A 14,565-nucleotide genomic window follows, 5' to 3' on the forward strand; every position below is an offset into this window, starting at 1 on the left:
TAATAAAATAGAACGATGGATTAACCAATAAATTAATAAATATTCATAGGTATGATAACTGGAAAGGAGACAACACCTTAGATTTAGGTTTTGAATCCTGACTCGAGGATCCTAGTGTGTAACTAATGAAGAATTCGCCTGTTTTGTTTGTAGCATATGTAGGATAGAGACCCATATAAAATTAGTAATGGACAACCAGGATGGAACTAAGGATGGTAGATACTTTATGAGTTTCACCTCTCATAAAAATTTTACCACTTGTGTCTACTGCGAAGGTACTTTATTACCATATTTGTTAAAATTTAAGTTGTTAACATTTAAAAAAATAAAGACTTAGTACACATAGTTATAGTAATGAATAATCCTTGGTTTGCATAGGGTTTATGGGCATTATGCCATGAAAACTTTGTTACATCATATTAATCACAACACAGCGTTGAACTTACGGTTCATAAGTTAGTCTATTTCACGAATCCTGGGCTTACACTATCATGAAATATTGTTACAGCGGTTGACCTTTCAACTGACATGTGGTCCATACATTCTGTTTAATCCTTTTGCGATTCGTTTGTTCGGACTAACTTATGATTCGGCTTTCTAGCTTCCATTACTACTGTTGGATTTGTGGAGTGGTTTTATTGATCGTTGCGTTTTGAAAGAGAATTTATGTAAACTTTTTATTTATAAATGCTAAAAATGAATGTAACAACTGTTGTATTTGCTGTAACTATGCAGATTTGAGATTACCACATCTACTTCCTCCATCTATCTCTTCCTCATCTTCTCACTGTTGCACTCACAAAGCATGGGTGAAACAGTAACAATCACAATCGAGTTACAAATCCCACTTGAGGAGGACGGGTACTCTGGTAGTAACATTTATTTTTATCGTTGGAATATATTCTAAACAGAATCATAATCAGCTCTGAGGTTGAGGTTGAGGTAACTATACGATATTAGCAACATGTACATGTGTGTGTATTAGCTGCATGTCACAACCACCACATGTTCATCTATTATATTATTAATGTGATACATTCAAATTTGTGGTCATCGTTTAAGGTCATTTACCAGACAAAAATATAGGAAATGACACATCAAAATTAAGTCCAGAGTGCGTAGATTTGCCAAAGAATGGTATGAACCAATTCTCTTAAAGATCTCTGCCTCATAGGCTGATTTCTAAAAGCATCTACTAAAATTTGTACAGTATTTATTAAGTTTCATTATCGAATGGCCTAAACCTCTTAATAGAAAAGATTCAAAAGAAAACTTAAGAGTCATTATTTAAAACTGTTTATTACTGGAAAAACTCTGAAATTCATATTTGCCCTCATATCATCAGTTTCACATTGATGAAAATAATTAGATAGTAACAAGACCAGGGTTTGGACCCCCTCAAAGTGTGTGTAGTCATTGTGCTTGTAGTGCAGTTCTTCCTCAATCTCTAGTGTGTAGTAGATAGTAGCCTGGTCAGTATTGTAGATCGGAGTCATGTGATGTAGGCGGGCTTCCCATAAGATGTTACGATGGTGTGAGGGGATCCTGGGTCATCAGCCCGCCTTCTGGTCGAGTAGACAGTAGTCATGTAGTTAGTAGTCAGCAGTCAGCAATCAGTATCCTGTAGTCAATAGTCCGTAGTCAGCATTCTGTAGTCAATAGTCCGTAGTCAGCATCCTGTAGTCAATAGTCCGTAGTCAGCATTCTGTAGTCAATAGTCCGTAGTCAGCATCCTGTAGTCAATAGTTCGTAGTCAGCATTCTGTAGTCAACAGTCCATAGTCGGTATTCTGTAGTCAACAGTCCATGTCCGTAGTCAGCATTCTGTAGGCAACAGTCCTTAGTCAGCATTATGAAGTCAATATCCCGTAGTCAGCAGTCAATGTAGTCCGTAGCTTGTGGCTCATGCCTGGTAGTCTGGTAAATTTTTACCTCAGCTAAGCTTCGTTGTCGTCTGGCATCTCAGGAGTGTTGCAGTATTTGCTCACAAGCTGCTTCAAAAGGTCCCACAACTTGGCAGAGATCCACTTGGCAAACGGGACTGTAGGAAAGAAAAAACACAAGATGATACCTGTTATGTAGAGCAGAGCACGGACAAGGTCAGGAAGGATGACACGCATCCTCGAGGGCTTCCTCTCCACGAGAGATTCAACGTCAAACACAGAAGACATAATTAGACTTGTTTATCAAAATCAAATCGAATTCAGAGTGAACATTTACCTTGTTGCTATGGAAATCCTTATAAGAGTAAAAGTTAAAAAATCTAAATACTGTATGTGTACTATCCTAATGCCTATTCCATAGCTTCCTTAGTGTTGTAATATGCCTACTTATGGCTAAAGAACAGAGCACAACTAGAACTTCATGGTATTAGTTGATAGTAAATTATTTAATTTACTTTGTTCCTAAATTTTAAAATCCAAAATGCATATTTGACACAAATATATATTTTTAATTTACATTGAATAAATTACAAACCCACATACAGCATTCCAATTGAAAGAAAAAAATACTTTCAATCTATTTGCTTCAATATCTCAGTTTTATCAGACGATAGCCCAAATACCAATTGTTTTTAGTTGTAGTGAACTCATTCAAATGATTTTGGTTTACACTGGATAGTTTTAACCATGGTGTTTACTCAAGTTGCCGTGCTCATCTTATCGTGGGGACCTCAAAACAAAAAGTTAATTGGTCCCGAATCTAGGTTTAACCATGGCACCTACAATATCAAATATTTTATGAATACAACTAAGACACTATGACAAGTGATTAAAAATACCCAGACTGTAAAAAACTTGAAGCAATACACGCTCTCTAAATGAATATAAGATATACTGTACATTTGTTACCAATATAACTCAAAATAATACAACAAAAATAATTTTACTATATTAATGTCATCAGTTCATTTGTTAACTCTCTTTGCTTTGCTGAATCCGAATAATAAAATAAACATAAACCTTGCTCTACATCCCTTACAGAAAATGTCAAGACTAATGAAAATTGACTGATACAAGGCACTGCACTTTGTATCGTCAAGTAGACTTTGATATTTCATTGGATTCTAATGAATAAATAATATTGGAAGGTTTATATATATATGTCATAGTGTTGGTTTATTGTTGATATTTAGTAAAGTATATTAAATAAAATAATCGCCTTTTGATTTTACCTTTATGCATTACAAAACCCACCATATCATTAACCTACAACAAATGAGAAATTGTTCCATATGCCTGGGAAGGTTTATTTTGTATCCTTAATTTAATATTAACCAAAGGCTCTGCCCCCAGGTCTTCAAAGTTGCCAAGTTAAGCTAGTCATGAAAATAATTTATTTATTGCTCTCTACGAACATATTAAGCTAATCTCGATACACATTTTTTATGTTAAAAATTCTATGTTCACTGTTGTACAACTCATTGAACACTATTGGAAATTGTAAAAATTTTTCTAAATCGTCTAAACAGCAGGGTTGCCACCAGCCATGAAAACCTTGAAAAGCTTGAATTATGCATGAATTCTTGTGACCATGAAAAAAGGCATGGATTATGCATGAATTTCTCCATTGGACCATGAATTTTCAAAATCAGGAAAAAATATTCAACCAGTACCGGTACCATTAAATTTGCCAAAATTTCATATTTAAAAACAGTTCAGAAAAACGAACACCAAGAGAGAATACCATTTGGAGACGATTATTTAAAATTTTCCACGTTCAGAAACAATTGCTTAGTTCATTCCAATTCATTTTAGCTTAGATGCTGATGTCAGCTGAGTCTTCCGATGTATTGAGATCTTGGACTGTATATGGTTTGAAAAATCATTAGGTGGCCTAAACCCGCGTATGGGTACAGGGGTATGGGGACTTAAATCACAAAAACAGAAGTTTTAGACCATGCACGAAATTGAAACGGGGCACATTATAAAACAATATAACTGAATTTCTGGCTCTCACGCCTGATGTTTTTAGCTTTCTGGATAAAACCACAGACAATAGACCATTAATTTTGTCTATAGTCTGTGATAAAACCAATAAGTACATTGTGTGTAATAAGATAAACCAGAATACAGGATATTTCATGAAATTCATATTGGGGGGGGGGGGGGTAAAACAGGACTTTTTGGCCGGGTGAACCAGGTCTAACTCAAAATTAGTGTAACCGAGCAGTCAGACATGTTTAAAGATGATGTTCGTTTTCAAGCGGGCATACGAGGACTGTTTTCCACAGCAGCACGGACTCTATCGAATGTTAGTTGTCTGACGTCCGATCTGACTTTGAGTGGCTTGTCAGCTTCTTTTTGAACACAGAAACCATTGTTCTATAGTTGATTGTCTACCACATGATTGTGCCACATGACGGAATCAACGTCGCCCTAGTAAAAAAAAAATCACCAAACAGTCGCTGAGTTGCAATGACTGAATCATTACTTTTACATAAAATAGATCGGTTTTTTCCCGCAACTTGTATGAGCGTATTGACTATGAATTTTTTCAAACTACCAATGAAAACCATGAATTCTACATGAATTTTGTCATCTCACTATGGTGGCAACCCTGAACAGTCACTGAATTTAATTTTAACGATACAGATACTACTGGCAGTTATTAAATTATTTGGAATGTTACATAAAATAGAGATGTAGCTATTTGAGTGAATGAAAACAGAATATGGGCGTTGGATTATTTAGAGACAGTAGCTGATTCAATTTTAGTTGTATTGAAACTAGATATCATTTGTTGGATGCATGCCAGTTATTTACAGAGGTCAGAATTAATTAAAGAATTTAATCATTTGAAAAATATTGTTTACGATATTTCTTCTAAATATATCACGGTTGTTCCATCAATAAAGTTATTCATATTTGCCTTGATGAATTCCGATCGATCGATTTATATAGAATCGATAAATAGTGTTTTATTATTCAAATTTTTTATCTAAAATCATCGGAAGTTAAGTGAAATTTGCTGAGAATGGCATTCCTTATAAAAACTTAAAAACTTTGTGATCATTTGATAAAGGATAAAACTGTTATTGCTAGATCTTGTTGTTTTGAAACCTAAACAATAATTACTAAAACGTTCGTTACTATAGGTTTTTATCTTCCCTTTTAAGGGTGACATTTTTTTAACATTTTTGGGTCGATTAAAATTTCTAACCTGGGATTTCTGTCTTTAGAAGTCAACATTATAACTCAATCAATGACCCAACGACTGAACTGCTAAAACTCATAACCTACCAAATTTCCAAACTTTTCTAGGATTGATCGAAAAATGTTTCAAGAGATTTTTACCCAAATCAAGTGTTTTTCAGCAAGTTTATCAAAACAAGTCTTAAAATTTTGCCATGAGATATTCTGCAATATTCTCCTAAACTAATAATCATCATTTCTGGATTTCCTTGGCTAAAACAATGTTTTAGAACGACTTCAATTAATGGGAATATAATGATCGTTAAAGTTTAAACTTAAATTGGAAATCCAACTTATTTTCAAGTTAAGACTGCTTTGAAAGAAATTCTATGCAGATCACAATCAACTGTTGCAATTCTCGAGGTTGTTAAAAGTTGTTAACAACAGGAAATTGGAATCGTCAGGGTTCAGTTGTAATATCATTCTTCTCTCATCTAGATTTTATAATGTGGTCTTATTTCATTTTAACTTCAATAAATTTATATTTTTTCTCATGATTAGAAAAAGTCAAGCATAATAATAGAAATTTCATGAACATTCTTCAAGGTGTGTTTTTCCACATGTTATCCAAGCTTTAGGAAACAGTGAAATTTACAGTTAAGAAAATGGTTACAAACATATGTATATATGTGTTTGCAAAGTCTCGCATAAGTCATTTAAACCTCATTATGGAAATTCCTCAAGGCCATATTTCTATGGGAGGCACTTTTACCAGTTTGTAAAGACATTACGAAAGAGTTGTAAGTTGTTGACCGAATATATATAATAGCCAATCAGAAGTGTGCTGGGGCTGTAGATGAGAGCAATCCATCAAGAGGAGCTTCTATTGATTGGTCGGCCGTCAGACTTTGCGGCCAGTGGTGTTCTTACACAGTTTTGCGCCTAAGTGATTTGAAAATGTTAGTGGGAACGTCCAAGAAAAACGAAAATATGTTTTAAAAGTCACTTTTACTTTCTCCCCCTGCACATTAAATTACATGTTACGTTCAAACTTTTGATTTTTAATGGTGATTTTTCTATAAAATAACAGAAAACCTGATTTTGATGGAAATGGCTAAAATGTTTTGTATTAGTATGTTAAGGTCCTTTTGACTGTAAACAAAACAGTGCAATGCCCACTGCTGTAAAAATTACGGTTTAAAATTTGTTACAGTTTTTTGCTTTTACATAAAATATCTAAGGTATTACAAATTCTTAGGTCAATATAAGGGTCTTAGGGGATAAGGGTTGTTGACAAGACAAATCACATCACTTATCTTGACAGTCTTTGATAGTAAAATATTCCGTTCCATTGAACAGTTACAAAAAAGACAATTTTTTCAAAAGTAGGAATTAAGGTTAAATACCAGATGTAGTTTGGGTGGAACTTATGTTATGGCATGTAGAATGTTCACACGTCTTGCCATGTTTGATCAGATGATGTACAATTTGTAAAAAATGTCTTTGTGTGTATTGTATTGTTAAAATTCTTTAATTGAATTGTGAATTGGGTGCATAGAACTTGATAAAGAAAACTATGTAAAAACAATTAATCTTCAAAACATCTATTATAAACTACAGACTTTTGTTGCTTTATTCCAATAAGAATTTAACAGCGTGGTAGTAATTTTTTTTTCATAGGTTTAATTCTTTTGTATTTCTTTTGTATTTCCTCAACTTGGCTATAACTGACTATCTTGGTAGCTCGCTTTAAAATTTGAAGGTTGTCGGTTCGATCCAAAGGAGGGTGAATTTATTCTATCTAACAATAGAGTAGTAAGAATACCAGGGTTAGTGCAGCAATTAGCAACTTTCTGTAGGTACTTAATCAGTGCAAGTAAGCCCAATTTGACAGGTGACTGTAGGAAAATGAAATTTTTTAAACTTTTTAATTTACATACTTATACTACGTTGCACCTTTCGTTCTGTCCCTTTCATACATCTCGAATTTTATTTTCTAAAAAAATCAAAATTTTGTAATATTTTTGTTTTAGATGAGTAGATTAAATTGTGTACTCTAATAAATATCGATGTGTACCACATCGATGTATAGTTATTAGTTTGTTATGTTGTTTCTCATAGTTAACAACTAAGTTCACGAGTGACATTAAACTTGCCCGATAATGTTGATCAAACACTACCGAGTAGGCCTACTCTAGATGAGATTAGTCACATTGGAGTGATAGATCCATGGTTATCTCTCAGCTTGTATCTATCGTACTATGGACGGCCAAGGCCTTGCTCTTGTGTGTTGATATTTAGCCGAGAATAAATTTTAAAACTTCTTTGTTTTAAAATTTAAGTTTTTATTATTTATGTAATGTTTGGAAGCAGATATTTTTTGGTGTGAATATACAACCATATAATCGAATATACAGGGTGTCACAAAAATCTGTAGCGGGCTATATGCATAACGAGATTCTACATACAAAAATAAGATTAAAATCAAGAATAACATTTTCCCCGAAATCGCTTTGTTAACCAGATATCCACCTTTTGTATTTTGCACATACAAATTTTGAAATTTTTATCTAACAATTGTTTCAACTGATCTTTATGATACTTTGTATGTAGGTTAAGGTAGAATCAAAGAAGAAAAATTATCTTGACCCAACTCAAAATTTCAAAATGGCCGCCATTTTGAAATTTTGTATTGAATCAACCAATCAAGATTATCAAGAGTCAAGACGCTTCAGAAGATGTGTGGTATACATAAGTTCGATATAAAAATATATGTAAATGTAAACCTTTTTAATGAAAAAAAAACTCATTTTGAAAACATTTAATAGAACATAAATATATGAAGTATAAAAACAGGTCCAATTAATTAATAGTGGGGGGAACCAATAGGGAGATACTGTACTGGTGACAAAGTTGTATTCTTAGTGTTAGTGAGAATAACTGTTGTTCAAAACCATAACCACTTTTCAAGATTGCAACACCACTATTTCATTTATATTTTAACAAGGTATCTCAATCCCAGCTTGTCTAAGTATAAATTTGAAACACAAAGTGAAAGATTGAAACGGAGACACATAATGCAGCGTGAAAGAGGAGTGTGAAGAATGCAGTGAAATGCCTTGTGTAGCTTTATAAAGACCAGCTGTTTATAGTTTCAATATTTTGTTCCAGATGACGATTTGGAGTCGCTGATTGAGGAAGTTGTGCGAGCCAGCAACAGAGGTGTGTCTGCAGCAAGAAATGTCTCCAGTGAGCCTAACTGGAGCTTCGGCCAGTCCCTCTTCTTCTCCAGTACAGTGGTTACAACCATCGGTGAGTTATATTCGAGAGAAGTAGGGAGTTGTAACTTTATATTTTAAAACATTGTTGTATAGCCTTCAATGGACCACTTTTCAGTTTTTCAGTATCTTCTCATATTTATTCATCTTTCTCAGTTTAATACAGTATTTGTTTCCACTGTAAACCCCCTGAAATTGCACCGTTGCCTTATATGAGTTTTCTGTACCTGTCTGCATTTCCAATCAGGTGACATATGTTGGCAGAATGCAATTTCTAATCACCTGAGTTTAGAAATAATGGTAGATCCGATTGACTAACTTTGTTGATGGTCTACATAAGTTATATAATCCAGTAAATTTGTATTTAAATTTACTCATAGCGAGGAAGTTTTGGGGTAGTTTTGATTTTTTCCATTTCTTATGTATTTTGGGGTGCTGAATCCGAATCTGAGGTTTGCCAACAAAAATTCTTGACGCAACATTGACAAAAATGAGAAAAATATGGAAAAAATTATATCTTTTGTAATATTTAGCTTATAACTCAAAAACTATCAACTTTTTGTTGTTAGTCTATATTATAAAAATTAAAGTACACAAAATTTGCTACAAAATGCACCCCTAATGTGGTAATCTCCGATGAACCGTTTAGGCTCCAGAGCTACCGTATTTGAAAATTGGAACATTTTGTGTTAGTTTTTAAATTTCTCCAATTATTCTGTCAATGACATATATTCATTGTATATGCCCAGGCAAAGGTCTTATATAAATACAAAGTGTTAAAATTGATTAATTTTGTGTAACTGAACCGTTGACTTTTTATTTAGTGTACAGAAAAGTTACACGCACTGTTGCCGTTTAAATAATCCTCGCTCAGAGGGTTGTAATGAGGCAGGTTCTGGCAAACGTTTCGATGCATTATTTGTGAGCATTCTAGCTTGTTCATCTGGACAATTAAAAAAAGGATAAAAGTAAAAAAAAATTACACATAATAATAAGTGATACCAAAATCAAAACTATCAAAATTAAATAACACCAATCTATTAATCAATATGTAATATCGTATGCACCTGATGACGTGATATTTAGATATACGTAAATAATAAAATGTTATGTAGGCATACACTGTGACTCTAGCATCACAGCCCATTGTACATCCTCAATCGTATTGGCACCCACCCATTATAAAATTGTCTGTGTAAAATTTCAAGACCGATGCAAGGCTTAGAGTGATTGGCACTGTTACCATAGGCCAATACTAATTTTTTCACCCCCATTCATTCACCCGAATGTAAATGTAAACTCTAAGCGAGTTATGTCCACAAAGCTGCTTGAGTTGGGGGCAGTGAGGCAACGTTGGATTTAGTTTTCTAGCCAAAATTTGTATTGACTATCTTAAGTCAATTAACCCTTACCACTCTCATGTAGGCCTATGCTCTACGCCCTAGGACCTACAATATATCAAATCTACACACAATGTAAATGCTTAGCAACAGTATATGCCTACATAACATTTTATTATTTACGTATATCTTAATATCACGTCATCAGGTGCATAAGATATTACATGATTAATATATTGGTGTTATTTAATTTTGATAGTTTTGATTTTGGTATCACTTATTATTATATGTAATTTTTTTTTTACTTTTAACCTTTTTTTAATTGTCCAGATGAACAAGCTAGAATGCTCACAAATAGTGCATCGAAACGTTTGCCAGAACCTGCCTCATTACAACCCTCTGAGCGAGGATAATTTAAACGGCAACAGTTTGTGTAACTTTTCTGTACACTAAATAAAAAGTCAACGGTTCAGTAACACAAAATTAATCAATTTTAACACTTTGGATTTATATAAGACCTTTGCCTGGGCATATACAATGAATATATGTCATTGACAGAATAATTGGAGAAATTTAAAAACTAACACAAAATGTTCCAATTTTCAAATAGCTCTGGAGCCTAAACGGTTCATCGGAGATTACCACATTAGGGGTGCATTTTGTAGCAAATTTTGTGTACTTTAATTTTTATAATATAGACTAACAACAAAAAGTTGATAGTTTTTGAGTTATAAGCTAAATATTACAAAAAATATAACTTTTTCCATATTTTTCTCATTTTTGTCAATGTTGCGTCAAGAATTTTTGTTGGCAAACCTCAGATTCGGATTCAGCACCCCAAAATACATAAGAAATGGAAAAAATCAAAACTACCCCAAAACTTTCCTGGTAAAAACACAAATTAACTGAATTAATATGACACAAACATTTAACATACGTGGGACAAAAAGTGTAACTTGATATGACAGGCCCATTACAGGAAAACATTCTTAAAGCAAGACTCAGCCCTAGTATGAGGTTTACACTCTGTTGAAACAAGGCTCATTCTCATTGTTACCATTGGAACTGTGAACAAGTAAAATAAGTCTATACAGTCAACAGTCAGCAATTGTAGCATCATTGGCAAGCTTAATGGCAAATGGTATCTGACATATATTTATTTGTATTAGGCAATGAAATGAGAAATATTCTGATATATTGGAAGGTTCTAAAAGGTTTGGTTAGTATTTTCTTCTTACCAAAACAACTGTGAAGGAACTTATAAGTTTGTCAGTGAATATTTCAATTTGTTTCATTATTGCAACAACCATTATGTTAACATGTAAGATATTTTAGTATAGAATTTTTTGTGATAAAAGTTGAATTTAAACTGCATTATGAGAACAGAGAGAGCTCAAGAACTTTGCCCTTCTTTATCACAAACTGATAGAGACTTTGATGAACAACCCACTTAAACAAACTTGGTAATTCTCTCACCTTAGTTGAAATTCTAAATATCTCTTCCAGTTAAACTATATTTTGAAACTGTTTGGCTGAATTTAAGTTTTTCACTTTCAATTAACAGGCGATTAATTTTTTAGCTTTTTATTAAATCCATGTCCATTTAACAATTAATTTTCAATCATATTACGATGAGCTTTTTGTACCCTAATCAATAAATCAAATAGGGAATTGACTGAAGTTAATTACGCCGGTAATTGTGCCTGTGTTAATGTTGATAACATGTGGCTGACTGCAGATTGAAGGCAATAACGTGATGATGATGTCCCCAAGTATAGATTACCTTCGGTCATTGAAGGGTTAGATTGCATTAGATTACGTTTCAATTTATTGATGGTAATGGACAGTGGATTTAAAAGCGGATTCAGTGTGTGTTCAGAAATTGATTTGCTAGCTTCAATCATCCTGTGCTTTATATCATATCGCATAAATATTTGAGACCGGAAGTTTTATTATTTTTACCATCGTATGGTTTGTTAATAGCAACACTAAATAAAATTATAAGAATTTTTAGATGTCTGGGTATTTTATAAGTAAAATTTAAAAGATGGATTTGATTTAGTGCAATTGAAGGACATTAAATTCCATTAATCGAAAAACTTAAAGTAAAACAAAGTTTAATGAAAATACTATCATAGAATAAACAGGCTGACTAGTCCTAAAAGAGGAAATGCTGTTTACTATTTATTTCTTATCAAGTAATCAACAAACTTAAAAACTAATTTACCTAAATATAAATAGTCTGAGAGTTCTTATACTGCCTGCCTTCAAAGGTCCCTGGTTCAATTTCATGCAAGACTGTTACCAGACCCAAATGGTATTGTCGTTGGGCTATTAATTAATTAAAGGTGCTTCCTAAGAACAGGTTGTTAGATATTAACAAGACCAGGTTTTAGACTATTCCCTTACAAAAAACTTCAATAATGTCACTGGCGTAAAGATACAATAACAAAATCAGTTCATAAACTTTTGCTCGTCTCCAGTATTTAAAATAATGTGTAAGTCAGCAACTGTAAAATAGAAGCAAAACTAAAACATTCATTCGACATCAGCGCAATCAATGTCAACAACTATACACGTAAAAAAGGCTTGGTATTTTACAATAGAATTAAATAAAGAGTAGAACCTACTTGCTCTATTTTTAACGTCAATAATGTTTAACATATTCTCAGATAAAAAGCAAGTTGTCAACGGATAAATAATTGTTTTACAGTGATCTATATGATAGAAAGATAACTATTTAACAAAACGACCAACATAATTATAACGTAATTCTGACAAAATAATGATTTCTCCTTGGGGATCTCCAAAAAATAATGAAGCTATGGCACAATCGGCATTTCACATAGAAATCCAAACAATTCATCTCTGTCAGTCTGAATAATTGTCTAAATTAAGCATCCAATGCAAACTCATTTTTTCCAATGTTTAATTAGTCATTCATCTGTTATAATTAATGACATTCTCTAGTTTTCCATCTCACTCGCTCTCTTATTGTATGAGTTGTCATTTAAGATAAAACAAATCATACTTTGAAATTATGAACAATCATAAAACTTTCCAAATGAATGTCCAGATACCTTTGCTAAACCTCAAACTAAAATACATTTTACTTTATTCTTAATTTTTAATAAATTAAACTAACCTTTTTTTTAGTTTAATCAATTTCATTTTTATTTACTGTAAACTTTTTCCTTTGTTCTATGCAATCGATATAATGTCAAAGAGATTTAACTGGCTCATAAGGTGTTTTTGGGTATATCTTGACTTGAGTATATTTACCATTTACCTATCTATAAGGCATGCAAGGAGATTTTTTGTATAAGTACTAATTTGTGTACATTTTCTCTCTTAACTTCATATGGCTGTTAAATTTACAGTACCTTCTCCAGTTTGTCACCAACATTAACAACTTTTTACCAAAGCGTGGATCCATTGGTTTCTGAAAATATAATGAATTGTCAGTCTCTTTACATATTTACACCTTTGCTAAAGACTTAGCTGCACACAAACAAACTGTGCTTGAAAATATAGTAAAAGGAGTGGCTGGTCCCAGGTGATATTAACTTTTTCTTCTTTTTGGCTTTACTGCTGTGTGCTGTGCTTGTGCCATGTTGCTTTTTTCCGTCAGCCATGGTTTCCTGAAAAATGCAAAAAATATGCTTTAGTTAACTACCAACTAGTAATGTATCGAAAATTTTATTTTAATAAAAGTCCAGTCAAAATCACCTTTTCTCAATTTTGGAAACCTTGGGAAATAGGACAGATTGAAAACACAAGATATAAACATTTTTTTTAATTGATTGCCTACAGCTTGTGCTGAGCCAAGATGAAATGCAAGGTTTTTATCCTATATTAAAGTTTCCAACAATCTCAAGTCGCCACACAGCAAGCTATTTCAAATTCAGTGCTGTGTTATTTTCTTACAGACTCTAGCGTGTCTCCACTCCTGTGAGGGTGATTTTCTACAAAATGGTTCTACCAAGTATGAATAATGTTGTGTGATAAGATTTCTGTGGTCCATAGGCTCATCACCTTCTAAGTACCTCATCAAATAATGGACACACACGGAGAAAAGTGTTAGTTTAGATGTAAGAAATGAGCATGCATAAAGGGAGTGCTGAGGAGAGGTGATTGTATACATTTGCAAGATAATTACAAATTTTGCACAGTTTAGGCTGACTGCATTCGTTCCTCAGTTTTGATTGAGGCGAGGCAGCAGTAACTAAACTACGGAAATTTTGCATGCTGATGTGATGTGACTGAACAAGAGATGGGAACCGGAGTTTTGCCAACGGGTGTCAGGTAGATGGGGGGATGCCTTCGGCCACCTCTTGGTGCGGAGATTTGTCAACGGTGGTGGTGGGAGAAAGATTGTGAGGGAGGGAGGGAGAGCGATTGTCAGGGTTGTCTACGCTTGGCAGTTATGCGCTTGTCGCAGTGGGTTAGGTTAGGTTAGGTTAGGTTAGGTTAAAAATTCAATACATTTCTTTTCACAGTCAGAGGTGCATAACTCCATTACTTTGAACACAGTCAGCATCCTGCCTGGTTTGTCCACCCCTAGCGGAAGCCACCCTCACGGTCACGTGTAATCTCTCTCTCTCCCCCTCCCCCTCTCGCGCAACCCACAACCGTTGGCAAAACTCCGCAGTATGTGGAATTCATGGATGGGGACCCTTTCTACCTGATACTCGTTAGCAAAACTCCTACACTCACAAGAGATTTAGCAATAACAGAGAATGTCTCTAATACTACCTACCAAAGACAATGGATTTACCCTTGGTAGACTTTTCAACTTAAATTAATAAAACAT

The 14,565-nt window shown here is 33.6% G+C and overlaps 1 protein-coding gene across 1 annotated transcript in view; it reads left to right on the forward strand.

The window, feature by feature from the left end:
- The window catches only part of LOC128991381 (potassium channel subfamily K member 6-like), a 41,795-nt gene that overhangs the window by 21,452 nt on the left and 5,778 nt on the right, over positions 1–14,565 (forward strand). Inside the window, exon 2 of the mRNA XM_054414186.1 lies at positions 8,306–8,446. Coding sequence (XP_054270161.1) covers positions 8,306–8,446 — 141 coding nt within the window. The remainder of the gene's footprint in view (positions 1–8,305; positions 8,447–14,565) is intronic.

The sequence above is a fragment of the Macrosteles quadrilineatus genome, unplaced genomic scaffold (assembly GCF_028750875.1).
Source record: "Macrosteles quadrilineatus isolate MER2022 unplaced genomic scaffold, UCM_ALF_1.0 Scaffold_4__1_contigs__length_99947679, whole genome shotgun sequence".
In the NCBI taxonomy this organism is placed as follows: Eukaryota; Metazoa; Arthropoda; class Insecta; order Hemiptera; family Cicadellidae; genus Macrosteles; species Macrosteles quadrilineatus.